Source organism: Lolium perenne, chromosome 1 (genome assembly GCF_019359855.2).
Source record: "Lolium perenne isolate Kyuss_39 chromosome 1, Kyuss_2.0, whole genome shotgun sequence".
Classification (NCBI taxonomy): domain Eukaryota; kingdom Viridiplantae; phylum Streptophyta; class Magnoliopsida; order Poales; family Poaceae; genus Lolium; species Lolium perenne.
In genome coordinates this window covers 81,651,032-81,663,405 of record NC_067244.2, presented here as the reverse complement: position 1 = coordinate 81,663,405, position 12,374 = coordinate 81,651,032, and the positions used below count along the sequence as shown (strand labels likewise).

The 12,374-nt window shown below is 40.5% G+C and overlaps 1 protein-coding gene across 1 annotated transcript; it reads left to right on the top strand.

Annotated features, from left to right (window-relative positions):
- Positions 1–324: 324 nt before the first annotated feature.
- LOC127303319 (ubiquitin carboxyl-terminal hydrolase 9) lies at positions 325–12,098 on the top strand. Its single transcript, XM_051334065.1, has 14 exons — positions 325–664; positions 1,848–2,072; positions 2,977–3,121; positions 3,710–3,769; positions 3,889–3,984; positions 4,433–4,831; positions 4,907–5,047; positions 6,380–6,550; positions 8,471–8,728; positions 8,816–8,961; positions 10,423–10,974; positions 11,063–11,339; positions 11,456–11,629; positions 11,708–12,098. Exons 1-14 carry the CDS (start codon positions 516–518, stop codon positions 11,711–11,713), a joined length of 2,799 nt encoding a protein of 932 aa, XP_051190025.1. The 5' UTR covers positions 325–515; the 3' UTR covers positions 11,714–12,098.
- The last annotated feature ends 276 nt before the right edge of the window (positions 12,099–12,374 follow it).

Genomic DNA, 12,374 nt, shown 5'->3' with positions numbered 1-12,374 from the left:
CGCCCCGGCTTCCATTATCGTCGCGGATAACAACGAACGCCAACAACACATCGAGAAACTGATCTCGCCAGATCCGAAGACTGGCGAGAAGACTAAGCTGCCAATGTAACTTTTATTTGGTTTTAATAAAGGTAGCGACGATGGCCTAAAAAAAGGAAAAAACAATTGTCCCGATCCCATACATAGTGGGCAACTCTCGTTCTCACCGACATGTGGGACGGGAGAGTTTTTGACCCACACGCCATTGATACAACCTTTGCCTCTCGCACGCGGAAGGAGTTCGATGCCTATTACTCCTACTACTACTACAGCCAATAATATCAATCCCAAGTAGTATTGTTATTTTCTGTCATCCTTTGTTTATTTCTTCTCCTTCCCTCGTATACTCTTCGCCTTTTCCCATTCCGTCCAAACAAATAAACGCCCGAGCTACCAAACCCTAGGCAGGTCTCGTTTCGATCCGATTCGACTCGATCTCAGTTGCGCGCGCGCGTGCGTGATTGGATCGGACGGGGATGACGATACCAAGCGCCGAGGGGTTCCTCCCGGCGGCGAGCTGCCTGCCGTGCACGGCGAAGGAGGAGCGGGCGGCCGTCGAAGCCCTCACGCGGGACGCGGAGGCGAATGTCAAGGACGGCGATCTCCGCTACCTCGTCTCACAGAGGTGGCCGCTCCAGCTTCCTACTTGTCCCTGTATTTTTCCTTCGCGGCTTTTTGCTTGCTCGTCGAATGTGTTTGTGTTTCCGGTTGATAACGCGGACGCCTTTGCGGATCTTACGCGCGGAGCTATTTATGGCTTGGATTGGGACATGAGATCTGACGCATTTTCCTGTGATACCGTCTCTCGATCGAATATATGCTATGGCTTAGGCTGGTATTGTTGGGGGCATTAGTATAATTATCTAATCCTGAACGCTCTCTCGGTTTTGTTGCCGTTTCCTTTGGAAATCGTGGGTTTTATAGGGGTGGCGGTAGCTTATGATTCAAGGCAGATTATCTCTTATGTTGTAAAAATTGGAGATTTACGAGTGCCCTTGACTTGATTCACCATGTAGGTTTTAGTAACGCTATATATTAACTTTGTATATTAGTGTCTAATGATACTCTGCTCTATTGTTGCGTAGCAATAGAAGCCTGCTCATGCTGCTTCGGCAGGTGATTTGTGAGGGATTCTAATCATTATATTAGAGAAAACTCTTCAGTTCATCTGTTGATTGAGCAGGCATTATGTATGGCATGAGTATATTGTTGAGCACTTATTTTTTTGAGATCTATTGTTGAGCACTTGAAGTGAATGTATATAGGCCTCCATGCCTTCATACATTAAGATATTTGGCTACTGACAAAATGATATGGTGTACAGTCAAGGAAGATAAAGGAAATCGATTCACATTGACTTAGTTGGCTTTGCTCTCCTAAAATTAAGGAGTTATAAGTTTGATATTACAAAAGGGCTTCATTTATAACGTTACCTTGTCTACGAATACAGACATTGATAAAATTAAAGTTGCGTTTCAGTATTCCTGTCTACGAATGCAGATACTGATATCCAATTGATCGCTAGTGGAAATTGCAAGTTCCACATAAAACCCTGCAAATTAATGTGTACCGCAATTTTATGTTGTCTAAAATAATCGAATCAATACACCCTTGTTGGTTTGTTGCTGGTAACTGTCAGTACCTTTGTATTGCACTTATGGCTGTAAATATCATATCTGCATTGGAGTTTGTATAGCCTGTTTGAATTTAATTTATAGAGCCTTCTGCCTTTCATCAAAATGGTTACTTTGCATATTTCAATCCCTTGGTTTGTTTAATCAACTACACATTTTGTTTAAATTTTGCAGCTGGTGGACAAACTGGCAATCTTATGTGGGCTTACTCAGTTATGGGGAGAATGACACTGACATTCCTCTTCAACCTACGAGTAGACCTGGGGAAATTGATAACAGGAAGCTTGTTTCGGAGGAAAATAGCAGTGGCAGTGAAGAGCAAGAGCTCCAAAGAACCTTGAGGGAAGGGGAGGACTACACTTTGGTGCCACCAGAAGTTTGGAGAAAGCTATATGACTGGTATGCAATTGCAGTGCAATGTAATATATGCATTTTCTTGTTTTTGGATAGTCCCATTTAATGCATCTAGTCTAAGGAGCTCTGGTAAACCAATAATTTCTTCTCTGTCATCCTACCTGTTGGATTAGCTCTTTCGTTGTTATTCTCCTCATGCTTGTTACTATTAGTTCAGCACCACAATATGTAATTATGCCACTTGTGAGTTGAACTTTGGGATGTCTTTTGTTATGTTGTCTTGTTTATTTGTATTTCATGATAAACTTATGGTGCCTTAGTTCCCACTTCTTTTGTTGTGGATTGTCATCCATCAGTAACAGTTCCATGTTAAACACAATTGGTTTATTATATTCATGTTGTCCAAGCATGATTACAGAATCATGTAGCCCCTTTATTGGATCTTTTAATTATAACAACTTCTGGCAGATGTTAAATCGCTGATGCCAATGACATGAAAGAGAAAGGGGCATATAAGAAAAATTAGTAAAAGTAATGTGATTTCAAAGAACAAAATTCTAGAGCTACAAACATGGGGACGAAGCGGTAAATAATGTAATGTCGAAGAACAAATTTAGAAAGCTAGAACAATGTGTATCGGGAACAGATGAATTATTTGATACTCCTCTAGTTCTCAAACAAATAATTGACGCTTTGGACATCAACACAGTCTTCAATAGATGGTTTTGATCATAAATTTTGTACTATGGGACATGTGTAAAATACTTGGAGATAAATACTTGTGATTTTCAAGTTTCTATTTTAGATGTTTAAAATGATATAGGCAGTCAGAGTGTAAAAGCTTGACTGAAGGTATGCCCGTAGTGTCAACTATTTGTGAACTGCAGAGTACTTAATGTATTTAATCTTCGACGCCATCAGTTACTCATGAGGTGGATTGATGTTTCAGGTATAAAGGTGGACCAGCGATATCAAGGAAAGTGATTTGTGAGGATCCAACTTCTAGGAGATACATAGTGGATGTCTATCCCCTCCATTTGACACTAATTGATGAAAGAGACAGCTCTGTGCGGACTATCAAACTAAGTAGGAAGGTAAATTAGCGTCAACTTATTGCTTTTTATACAATTATTATGTGTAACTATCCATCCAGGCATCCACATGCAAGCTGAGGTTCTTCTCATAGATTTATGATTTGTGATAGATGATCTGTTGGCCAGTAGGTTACACCGCTACATTACTGAACTTGGATGGCCATTCACATTTGTAATCTTGTTTTTTATTTATTGCATCGTGGATAATAAGTTTAAGATCCCGAATTTCTTTTGTAAGGTCGTGCCAAAAAACGAAAAACTCAATTGGGCTCGTCTATCTTTCTTTCCTTATTTTTGACTTCTCTTCTTTTGTTCTCCGGAACACTGTTTTGGGGTCTTGATATTTTTTTTGTTTGCCATTGGTGACGGAACAAAAGTTTGTTACAACTAACAAGATATCCCAAATAGTAATGTCACATGGTGGTATTTGAAACTACTTTGGATTGACAGTGCATGAAATGAGATGAATTTTGTATGAGTTACTTCCTTGGTACTGTTTTGTATTCAGCCGAAATTTAATATGCCTTTGTTAGCAATTTTATTCTTGAACAATTATTATTTTTTACACCTGCTTTCTGATGCTTCCAGGCCAAAGTTCATGAGCTTTACAGATTGGTTTGCTCAATTTTGGCTGTAGAGCAGTCCAAGGTATACTCATTGCCATCTATGTATCCGACATGTTTATGCCTTCTACTTTTAGCAGAGCTGCAGCATTCCTATGCTTATTATATCTTCCATTTTGTTTATTCTTTATTTTGATGATTCAGATCCGCCTCTGGGATTATTACCAAAAGACGAAGAACAAAGAGCTGACCAATCAGAGTGAGACACTCGAGGAAGCTCAACTTACGATGGATCAAGAGGTATTATGTTATTGTCATGCACTCTTGTCTTTGCTGAAACATGTGGCTCCTGCTCTTTTGCTGCGTTGCCTTGCATCCCTTTCTCCCCCAGTCCGATGGTGTGCTGTTGCACTACCATTTTGTACATGGCTATAGCATCCACAATTAAGTAGTAATAAACCCTTGAGTTTGTTCTCTTCTTATGTTGACGTAATTTGCATTTAGTAGGGCTATCTTAGTATCTTATGGTATAACTCTGTTTTTCAACACTGGTAAAAACTGGCGAAATCAATATCTAGTGTGAGTTTAATTTTGCAATAGTTAAACCCACTTTTCGGGTGGGTTGAATCTTACAATCCTTTCTGTTTATGTAAAAATGTTCTCCTTATACACGATTGCCCTTGGTTTACTTGCTTTGCTATTTTCTCTGGCTTGGCTGAAAGTCCTTCATCTTCCTTTATGCTTGCAGATTCTCCTGGAGATTAGTATAGATTATACCTGGTCATCTGATCTTGCTCCGAGATGTACCAACAATGAATTTGCATTAGTTCCACTGGAACCCTCCACATCATCATTCTCAATTGCTGGAGGCCCTAACATCTCGAATGGTTATTCATCTAGAATTGGCTCCAGTCTTCCTCAAGATAACCACTTTAATCCTTTATTAAGGGACACAGAAGATGGGTATAGTGGTTTCAGCAATGGAACAAAAGATGAAATCCATGGATTGACTGGGTTACATAACTTGGGCAATACATGCTTCATGAATAGCGCCATACAGTCCTTGGTACATACACCTCCATTGGTCGAGTACTTTTTGAAGGACTACACTCAGGAGATAAACACGGATAATCCGCTTGGGCTGCAGGTACGAGCTTATTTCTACCCACTTGGGCAATGTGATGATGTCATTCCTGACATTTGGGGATTATCAATTGTGCAGGGTGAACTTGCAGTAGCATTTGCTGAACTACTGAGGAAACTTTGGTCGGCCGGTCGCACTTCTGTACCTCCACGTGCATTTAAGTCGAAACTTTCTCGTTTTGCTCCTCAGTTTAGTGGATATAATCAGCACGATTCTCAGGTTTGTGATATGAGGAATGTATTGGTTCAGATGTTTATGCTATTTCAAGTTGGAAGAATCAAATACATCTATTTAAGTTTGTTAATGTACTGGTTCTTTTTTATTGTGTTAGTGATAATGCTAGAGTAGCAAGATGTCCTATCTCTTATTTTGAGACCTGATGTCCTATCTTCTGTACAAAGTATATCTGGTTTCCAACTTTGTCTCAGTGCTTTGATCAAGCATGTTTCGTTATGACACCAGTACCATATCACCTGTTTGATACTTGGTAACATTTTGGTCCCTTAGTTCCTGAAGCATTGATTATGTTTTCTGTTCTTCCAGTTTCTAAATACCTCTCTTCCATCTCCATAACTTGTTTCCTTCGTGCCCCTTGGCTATAAATTATGAAGCACCCACACTGGGACATGACCCAGGGGTACGTACAAGGGGATATGAGATGTGACATTGTCCAAAAACAGCCATATAGAACAATTAAAGAATGCTATGCAATAAGGTAAAAATATATAATTTATAAGAATGCGTGACGAGATCAAAATGCTGCCCAATCCCCAAGTTCACCCTCCTCACTCTCAAAACCAGCATTGGTGCTACCAGTCCCAGCTGCATATTTGCTGCCAGCCGTGCATCCATGCCACTGCCCCTAGATGCAATGCTCCGTAGTCAGCAACAAGAACAGCATTCAGCAACGAGCAACTGCAGTCCACTGCAAGCAACAAAAGGCAGCACAGTGACAGGAACAGCAACAACAATCCAAGCAGCACCAGGCCGACAGCAAGAAGCAGGGGGGGGGGGGGGGGTAGATGAAGTAGCGGACACCTTGCTTGAGCTTACTTGCTGCCAGACACCAGGGGGGGAGCTGGGACCTGGGGGATTTGGCAGCGGCGAGTCTAGGAGTGAGGACCAGTGAATCCAGGGGGCAAGTGGAGCCTGGAGCTGTGCATCCCCATGGAGATATAGGGTGTACCTTTACGTATATGGCGTATCCAAATTACCTTCTCTTTTGTAATCTTTATTAGATATATGGTGCATCTTAAATATCAGGGGTGGACCGTGTGCTAAATATATTTTGTTCTATATATATTCTGCTTTACTTTATATTCTCATGCGTGCCTTGAATACAATATTTAGAAAAGTTAAGGCATGGTTTCTTTTGAATCTGCCGATCACATGTTCTCAATGATTTATTGGGCCTTGTCCTATTAGCTGTGTCACTGTACTCCAGTATGGTGTATATATAAAACTGCATTTTTGCTGTTTCTGTTTCGCCATGTTTTGTGAAACATTAAAATATGATATTCCCTTATGTAAGAATTGCCCTGTTTCCTACAGGAGTTGCTTGCATTTTTGCTGGATGGTTTGCATGAAGATCTCAACCGCGTGAAGAAGAAACCATATATTGAAGCAAAGGATGCGGATGATCGTCCTGATGAAGAATTTGCTGAAGAATGCTGGAATGACCATAAAGCTCGAAATGACTCCATAATAGTAGATAAGTTCCAGGTAAGTACATTTCAGATTTGAATGATAAGGTATTCATGCTGCCTTGAGAATTATAATAATAGGAGCTCATTGACATCTAAGTTAAGTATAATTGGATGAACATGTGAAAGTTAGTCACTGCTAGGAACTAGTCGGCTTTGTGATCTCTTGCTTCGACTACATCTGTTGTTTCTTTTGGGGTCTGTTTGTTTAAATGTAGCTCCGGAAGGTTATGGAATTTCAGCTTTCCTTTAACAAGAAAGCTTATCTACATTTATCGTACAATATTTATCATGTTTCTGGCCGTTGATCGTTAAGACCGTGTTGTTTTGCTAGCCTGATGTTCGTCTGGTTATTTAGTCAATGAAAAATGAAGTAGCCAGTACAGCGTTAGGTGGTTCGTGATCTATTAGTTTGATTATCAACTGTTAAGGGTAAAAGACACTGTAGGTCCTTAACTTGTATAGATTGTTTGACTAGGTCCCTCAACCTGAAATTAGGTCCTTTGGCTTTTAAGCGAGGTCCAGAACTGGCTTTGCTTGCTGACATTGATTCTATGTTGGATATTGTATTAAATGCTGATGTGGCATCTAATTGTGTGACTGCTGTTTTGGAGATAGTAGTAGGCAGTTCCACAAAAAACTGCCCCTGCGCTCTGCTATCCTACCACTATCTGATGGCCAACATAAAGGTTTGCTTACCTTCTTGGGTTCTTGCTCCTAAGAATGGGATAAGAAAAAGATACACATAGAAGAACAAGAGCTATCTTATGTGTGTAGCTTCTGAGTTCGTAGAGCATCGAAGACACCCTAGGTCCAGGCGGCTTTGCCATTTCACTGGGTGGAGATGCTTCCTGGTAGATTGGTTGCTCTTTATACTCCAGTTGTCTCTACTGCGACCCCAGGCACTGGGGAGCACAAGAACAGCAGAGTTCTTTGAAAACCACAGTTTGTGTGAGATGCTTCTTAGGAGCACCGCTATCAGGCAACAACAGATACGACATACTTGTCCGATTGTGCACATAGCTGAAGGGTTTGTCTTGGCTCATTGCTTACAGATATCATGAACCACATTCTCTCATGACATCTCCATTGCCTTCCAGACATTTTGTCCAAATCTGATATGTTAGTGATATTTGATCTGCATGCTGATTTATTGAAACAGGGGGCTTAGGTCTCTAAAAACAAGAAACCCATTGGACATGGCAAAGTTGCTGCCCTTGTTTTTTTTTAGCTGAAAACTGTAGGGAGGCCCTGGCAGTAAATTTTATTAATAGAGAAAAATATGTACAAGATGGAAGAAGAGAATGTACAAAATGGCTTAGCCCCAGGGCTACATGGTGGCTATGGCTTGGTGGTTGGCAATATTGCCGAGGCTGCTATCACATTGTGGCGGTTGAGCTCACTATGAATACGTGTTTGTACGAGGGTGATATCAGTGTGTCCAAAAGGTGCTGGTTGAATTGTTATATGGAGAGGAGGGAGAACGCTTGCCACATCAGCCAGTAAATTTTATTGTAGAGCTCACTTAATCGATATGTCATATGTCCAATTTTCAAGTCTAGGGATCTAAATGTTCACTTTTCAACTCTAAGGATCTACTTGAACCCTCGAATATCTATGTAAGATTAGGGGCACACACTGCACTGTGCTTGTTATTAATAACTCACTTGTTAGTAAAATTTGATGGACACAAAAATATTTCTCTGAAACTTCATAAGCGTCTCTAATTGTCCAGAATGCTTCACTTGCAAATGGTTACAGTAAGACTGGATATGAAAGTGAACCACAATATTTCATTCTTGCTCTTTGGTTTAATTATATAACAATTAGATTGCCATTTCTCTTGCTTCATATCATCATATGTGTTAACTGTTTGCCAACAAGATTACCTTTTTCGCATTCTCTACCATAACGACTATTTCTTTATTCTATCTTTCAGGGACAATACAAGTCTACCTTAGTCTGTCCAGAATGCAACAAAATCTCTGTTACCTTTGACCCATTCATGTATTTGTCACTACCATTGCCCTCAACTGTTACTCGAATGATGACTGTGACTGTATTTAGTGGTACTGGGGAGTTTCTTCCCATGCCTTACACTGTTACAGTACAAAAGAATGGAGCTTGCAGAGATCTCTTTAAAGCCCTGAGTGATGCATGCTGCTTAAACGATTCCGAGACATTGTTACTTGCAGAGGTAAAATCCATTTCTGTCTTTGCTTGCCTTGCCATTCCAGAAACTCAAAAGTGTAGTTTTTCATGAACGGTTACTCATGTTCCTCAGGTATACGATTATCGGATTTACCGTTATTTCAGTCCATCAGAGCTACTTCATAGCATAAAAGATGGTGATCAGCTTGTTGCTTATAAGCTTCCTGTTGGCCATGAAAAGCTTTTGAGGGTTGAGATCCTGCATCGAAAGGTGGATAGGTAAGAGCCATGCAAATGTTGATTTTTTCATATCTAAGGCTCATTTTCCCCTTTGTGTTGTGGTGCTCTTGGATGGTGGAATTTAGGAAGTTAGGAGAATCTTGCCAGTAAGGTTTTCTCTTGCATCTGAAAAATGCTCCCAACGTTAACATATCCATAAATCGAAACAGATAAGCGCTTTTGAAGAGGTTTCACCACACCAAATGGATCTGTATGAATTTCCTCATGTTATTATTTCCTGGACACTTGAGCCCTAAGTGGTCCCACTCTGCACGCATTGCATAGATGGTTTCAGCACAGCAATCACACCTTCTTCAAAGGGGTTCATAAAATGTAGCTGATCTCAATTTGGTCTTTCAAAATTCCTACATGGAGCTGGAGGCTGACAAGTGTTAATTGTGGTTTCAGTTTGTATAGCCAAAAACACGATTAGAGGCTGGACTTATCTTGATTGTGTGGATTCTGCCTTGCGGTCATAGTATTAAAAAATAGACAGATGATTGAATTATCAGCCTGTAGGTTCACAGGTCTGACTGCCAGTTCACCGATTGATTTATTGGACTGGTAGTTTCGGTGTCCTTCTAGCCCAGCTCCGTATTTTTTTTTTCAGTTTCTCCCTCTATGTGGAAAACCTTGATCTTTTAAATTAAGGAAAATAATAATTTTTACTAATGAAATAGAGAAATAATAAGGCGGTCAATTAAAATAATGTCTGTACTTTGAACGTGAAATAAGTATAGACTATATTTCTAGTGTGACGTAGAGAACCTCATTTGGTGAACTCTGGTGGGCAGTGTTTGATTCTTGCTGATCTAAAAAAAAGGGGTTTGATTCTTGCGCGAGCACCATTATTTAGTGCTAGTGGGAGGAATGGAGATTCCCTCGGCCGATTGGACCGTTCCTGGTTTCCACCAGTTTAGGTTAAAACCGATGTTTGGATCAGACTTTGTCTGGTTCGCTTCCTTGTCTGGTCCTTCTGTCACAATAGACCAGAGAAATTGCCCGTTTGCTTTATTCAGGTAGAACTGCCTGCCAGGTCCAAATATTTCAACTAGGCTTGCGGCTGCATATTTAGAATTGCAACTGCAAGATCGAGATCGATTGGGAATGAGTAGACTGGAAGTTGATACATATCTTCCTCACTTGCTGGACTCTTGTCTTCTTTTTATCGACTGGTTGGTGTTAACAACGCAGGAGAAAGCCACCAAGTAAGAAAAAAAGAGGGTTTGCTTGTGTAGTTTCTACTTTATACTACAGCACTGTACTTGATAGATATTCCTTCTAGTACACCTTTTTGTGCTCATTTAAGTTGCAGCTATCCTATAAAACTGAGATCACTTATTCCTCCACTTTTACTTATGTCTTGACTTCTGTGATGATGTATTTCTTCACAATTCTGTTAGTATGCTTGTGAGAATTACTTTCCAAATGAGGCTTATATGTGCTTGTTATTTCACCCAGATTTACTTCAGAGCCCCAGTTTAGTATTTCTAGGAAGCTTATTGGAAGCCCTCTGGTGACTTGTATTCCTGTTGACTCAACAAGAAAAGTTGATGTTTATGCGGCTGTCTCTGCGGTGCTGGCTCCATTTGTACGAGCAAAAGTGCATCCTCCTGGCGATTCCATGCTGAATGGTAGCGGGCCAAGTTTGGATGGTATTGTACTAACTGATAATGGCGCCTCATGTGAGAAGGGTCTTTCTACGTCGAATGTGGATGAAGCAATAACTGATGCTGAGCTTTTGCCCTTTAATCTTTACTTGAGTGATGATAAAGGTCATGTGAGAAATCCTATAGATGAAGATTCTAATCATGTTTTGGGGGCAACCATGAGGTTATTGATGGACTGGTCTGTTAGAGAACATGAGATATATAACCTCAAGTACATGGAGGATCTTCCTGATGTTTTCAAGCCGGGATTCATGTCAAAGAAAACCCGGCAAGAAGCAGTCAACTTGTTTTCATGCTTGGATGCTTTCCTGAAGGACGAACCTCTGGGCCCTGATGACATGTGGTTAGTGTATTTCCTGCTCTTTTATTTGACTACTGTTACCGACCTTCAGTTTCTGATGGCTTCCACTGCTGCCTTGCATCTGCAACAGGTACTGTCCTAGCTGCAAGGAGCACAGACAGGCCAGCAAGAAACTTGACTTGTGGAGGTTGCCCGAGATATTGGTGGTCCACTTAAAAAGGTTTTCATACAGCCGTTATATGAAAAATAAGCTAGATACCTTTGTGAACTTTCCAATTCATCATCTTGATATGAGCAAGTATGCGAAGCACACGTCCAGAGGCGACCAGCCTCCCATCTATGAACTATATTCAGTGATTAATCATTATGGTGGTTTGGGAGGTGGTCACTATTCTGCCTATGCGAAGGTGCTTGGCCCGACTTTGTGCTATATTGTTGTTATACATCCTTGTCTTGCATACTATTGTAAATATTCACCTATGGGTTTCCTTAAATTCATTTTATGTCCATTTTGCACTTGCAGTTAGTAGAAGAAGACAACTGGTATCATTTTGATGATAGTCATGTCTCCTCTGTCAATGAAGAGGAAACTAGGACATCTGCGGCTTACCTGCTCTTCTATCGGCGTCTTGATGGCAATTCTTGTCCAATGTCTGAAGATGTTCTTGTTGACACTGATATGGTTGATTCTCCGGAGGCATAGATTATGTTCGGATATTCTTGTCCAATGTCTGAAGATGTTCTTGTTGACACTGATATGGTTGATTCTCCGGAGGCATAGATTATGTTCGGATATCAGTATGGCTGTGGTTTTGTGCACCTATATGGTGCTGGTGCTGTGAACACTGTTACCGAGATTTTGCTGGTTTTAGGGCCACTATTGGTGTTAGGTACGTCCTTGAGCCATTGACGGTTTGTTGCATGAACGTGGATCTTCTTCCATATGTTGGAGCCCTTATATGATTGATCAGGGTTTCCAGTATCACCTCTCATCTTGACAAGTAGATTCACAAGCGTCACTGGCTACAGGTAGTATGGCAAACCTTTGAGGATATGTTGTCGCCTTTGGGTAATATACGTACTGTCATTATTTCTATCAATGTAGGCGTTAAACTGATACTGTAACGTACTGAATCGACCTAGTGGAGCTGAGATGTTCTGCATTATCTTAGGCCTGTCTTGTGTGTGATGAAGGGGACGACAATTTTCAGAACCTGGGTACTCCTGATAACGTGATGAACATTAAAAACATACTCCGTTGGGTTTTAAATACTTGTCGCATATTTATCAAGCAAAATATATAAGCTAAAATGTGTCAGGTTCATTGAACATGGCACAAGTATTGAAGTCTGGACCGCTGGAGGGAATAAATAAAGTAAAAAAAATGAAACAAATTTGGCATGTAGAAGATGTATACCAAGTTTAAAACTTAAATATGTATG